Source organism: Ruditapes philippinarum, unplaced genomic scaffold, assembly GCF_026571515.1.
Source record: "Ruditapes philippinarum isolate M1 unplaced genomic scaffold, ASM2657151v2 ctg2377_1_1_1_1, whole genome shotgun sequence".
Classification (NCBI taxonomy): domain Eukaryota; kingdom Metazoa; phylum Mollusca; class Bivalvia; order Venerida; family Veneridae; genus Ruditapes; species Ruditapes philippinarum.
This window is the reverse complement of record NW_026860257.1, coordinates 125,538-129,524: the sequence shown is the minus strand read 5'-3', so window position 1 is coordinate 129,524 and position 3,987 is coordinate 125,538. Positions and strand designations below refer to the sequence as shown.

The 3,987-nt window shown below is 31.1% G+C and overlaps 1 protein-coding gene across 1 annotated transcript; it reads left to right on the top strand.

The window, feature by feature from the left end:
* The first annotated feature begins 592 nt into the window (after window positions 1-592).
* Window positions 593-3,249, top strand: LOC132759427 (uncharacterized). The gene is made up of 3 exons (XM_060751194.1): window positions 593-863; window positions 1,814-2,042; window positions 2,774-3,249. Exons 1-3 carry the CDS (start codon window positions 831-833, stop codon window positions 2,842-2,844), a joined length of 333 nt encoding a protein of 110 aa, XP_060607177.1. The 5' UTR covers window positions 593-830; the 3' UTR covers window positions 2,845-3,249.
* The last annotated feature ends 738 nt before the right edge of the window (window positions 3,250-3,987 follow it).

Genomic DNA, 3,987 nt, shown 5'->3' with positions numbered 1-3,987 from the left:
CATCAATAATATAGTTTATGTATGTAATAAGCGACAACAAACCGCGAAAGAAGTATACACGAATATTTTTGATAAGTTTGAGCTGCATGATTCGTCATATAAATGTTCATACTTTATCACTTTGAACTTTACCAACATATTGTTTTTCAAGAAATATTTTATAAGAATATCCACAATGATACATTTCTATTGTTTTCATCAATAGTTTGTAGACATATCCTTTTTAAAGGTCAGACTTAAATGTATACAAATACCGTTGCCATCAGTTTCAAAACCAACCCTTAAGGCAACATGCCCTTAGATTCATGCTAATTTTCATGAACATTAGGCATGCTGCATTAAAAATATGTGAATTGAAACGCGATATACATGTAGCAATATTTTAGCGTGTGGATAGAGACCCCCTGTGCAATCGTCGGACAGTTTCCGAACAAGTGCGGGAATACAAACCTTTCAAAAGCTAGACGGACACTTTCCCCCGACAAAATAGTTAGTATTGCTTATTGAGATTTTTACACATAACGTTAAGAATTCGAAAGATATCAGCTAACTGGCTACGGAGGTCAATAGTTAAGGGAAGTGGGTGAACGGATGCAAAGTTGTGATTAGTTAATTTGATATACCTTCTTGTGTTTCAAAACTTTTGTGTTAAGTCACACGTCATAAGTATAATGATATTGTTTTTTCTTTCTCAGGTAAATTTTCTGTCACAGATTGGAGTCATATTGACAATGTAAAATAAGATATTCCAGTCGGTTTCTGGTATCGTATAAAATGAACAAATCTCGCTCAGAAAGTGGTATTCGCTGTCTGGTTTCAAAGTATTCGGAATGAAAACTATACGATTCAAACTTTTAATGGAGGTTTGCTAATTTTTTTCTATTTTAAACAATTAGCTATAGCGTACGATTTTCATATGTAATGTTCAATCTTTAAATTTTAATAATTAATATTCATAAATAAATTTGATTATTCTAAATATATATTGAATCTTTGCATTTATTTGAGTTAAATTCATATGCATGGATAATCTTTTTTAGATAATAATGATTTTTTTATAAATGTAGTAAAATATTTTACAATTCATTCATGCTATATTAATTATTGAAAAATCATTACATCAACATGACACTCAACAATTGAAGGGAACATTGAAAAAAAATCTTAACGATTTGATTAGTATCATCAGTTGATATATCAATCTTAAATAAATACTTTATATTAGTTTTCACAATATTACAAGGCTTTTCAACACAGGGTCACAGCAATAGTGCAATTGAAATCTCAGACTGAAATCTGGAAATCTGCCCGTGAGCTTTAAAATTACATTACGTCACATTGCTTTAACGGCAAGACTCGAACCGGGTTTACTTTGTTTTTCTTTAATCTTTAAAACACTACGATCTTTCAATCTGGACAGAACCATCAAATCATTTCTTAGGGGAAAATTTAAAAATATATTTACTGACTAAATTAAAAACAGTGTAGACCATGACCAGATTGTATGGATTCAGCCCCTGGTCTTTGACTACACTGGTCACATGACCTGGTTTGATTACCTCCAGAAGGGTATAGGTTAGATAACCCCTTTTATTAAAAATAACGCTGAATTCCATCGATCATGTAATGTATTATCAAAGGCATATGGTTGACTCACACCTTTCATCGTGCAAGAACATGCAATATATAAATGTTGGGACAATAATTTACTTTTTGAAGAAATTGTTTTGTTTTAACAATGCCAAAGTAACATTCAAACAAGTTTTATAATATTATCAAAATATATAAACATGTTTTATTTCTACCTTTGCAGCCTGGCCTTGTAATCCTCGTTTCTTCTATGCTTATCATTTTATGTGCAATACTTCCAAGTGTTTCAACACGACCAGCAGACACGGATAATGGGGATAACATTAAACTTAGAAAGCGCCCTTCACTTGCTAATATCAGACATAGTATTCACGAATTAGAACAAATTGAAAGATACTACCAGCAACTTCTTATTCGAGGATATCTTCCAGAAAGTGATGCTCGTCGATTAGGTAAAGTTTGGATTTTTTTATGTAAAAATAAAAAATATTAATCTGAACTGTTGTGTAAACCAATTTCGTCAAGATTTACGTTTATCCTAATATTCTGATATCAGTTCTGATTTTATTGACATTGACTCTGATGTAACATAAAATGTAAATGATTTTGCAATTCAATTCATTGAAAAAAAGAACGCTGAATATGACCCTTAAATACCATAGGAAATCTTTCTAATATGGTAAAATTAGCACTTTTACAATAAGGAAAATCATCAAAATTGTTTTGTTGTCTCAGTTGATTTTGTCACATCTTTTGTTTATCTAAATCCTACTGTAGTAAAGTCTGATCTTACTGATCTCAAATCTTGAATAAGAATTTAATTGATTCATAAAGAATTTTCTTTTCAAAAGAAAAAGAAAAAAAGGAGGAAATCTTTCTTTATCGGAAAAAAACCCCACAATAACTTGTGTTTAAAAGATTTGCCTGGTGTTAACCATTATCTCGTCATGAACGTATTTCTCTCTGAATTTTGAATATTTCAAAAATATTTAATAAATTGAATTTTTAGAGGAATGAATAAAAACGTCATTGAATTCTTAAGCCACTGTTTTTTTAGAGAAGAAAAAACACTCTTGTTCTGCCAACTGATATCTCAAACCAAATTCTTACATAAATAATTATTACCTATTATTGCAATTAATCATGCGAACCGTTAAAGTAATCTGATGTTTTCTTTTTCCAGAACTTTTGCAAGAATTCATCGAGCAGTTGAGGAATCGTTTACACGCCCTTACTACTCAAGAACACACCTAACATGAATGCTTTCAAAGAACGTAAAGACAGAATTTAATATATTATTTAGCTAATCATTGTGATACTTGTATATACTCATAAGTTTTCTTATGTGAACTGTTTAAGATGTAAAGATATATTTCACATATCCATTGCCTCAGTAGGGTATTGAATATTATATGTATTGTAGACATGTGATGAATGATTCAAACACGCCTGCAGAATCATCTTTTTTATTAAAAAATAAAGTTCTGTTTTTTGTTAAATTGTTATGACCAAGAGTAAACGTTATGTAAGTAGCGTAAAAACTATGCTTATGTGAAATAGCAAACGGCTTGCCGTCATATTTATAGTACGTAATATTTATTTAATTTGGCCTCATTTTTTGCATATTTATTTTTTTGTATATTTTGTTTCTTTGATTTGTTTCAAGTAACGATATCTTTCCATTTCTGATATGCTGATTGTTTGAATAAAATTATTCATTTTCTTGTAATACATTCATTCTTTGTCCATTTCTTTTGTTTTGTTGTTGTAATTTTCATGCCACCGCAGCATCTGTGATGCAGTGGCATATAGCGATTCACCTGTGTGTATGTGTGTGTGTTTGTGTGTGTGTTATAAAGATTATATAGTGAAATTAATAAATCTTCTTTTAAAAACCACTAGTCCAATTTCAACCAAACTTGGCAGGATTGTTCCTTGGGTAAAGGGCTTCCAAAGTTGTTCAAAGAATTTCATTCCATGCAGAAATCTGGTTGCCATGGCAACCAAAAGGAATTATAAGAATAAATTTTAATTTCTTGTAAAGACCCATAAGGCATTAGATATTTTGCATAAGGCATCATCTGGTAGACCCTTACCAAGATTGTTCAAATTATATCCCTTGGGTCAAAATTGGCCCCGCCCGGGGGTCATTGATTTTCGCTATATGTACATATAGTAAAAACTTAAAACACCTTCTTGTAAAGACCCAAAATGCCTAGAGCTTAGATATTTTGCATAAGGCATTGTCTGGTAGACCTCTACCCAGATTGTTCAAATTATAGCCCTGGGGTCAAAATCGGCCCGCCCCAGGGGTCATTGGTTTTCCCTAAATGTATATAGTAAAAACTTAAAAAAAATCTTCTAGCAATTGACAAATGCTAGAGGTTTGATATTTTG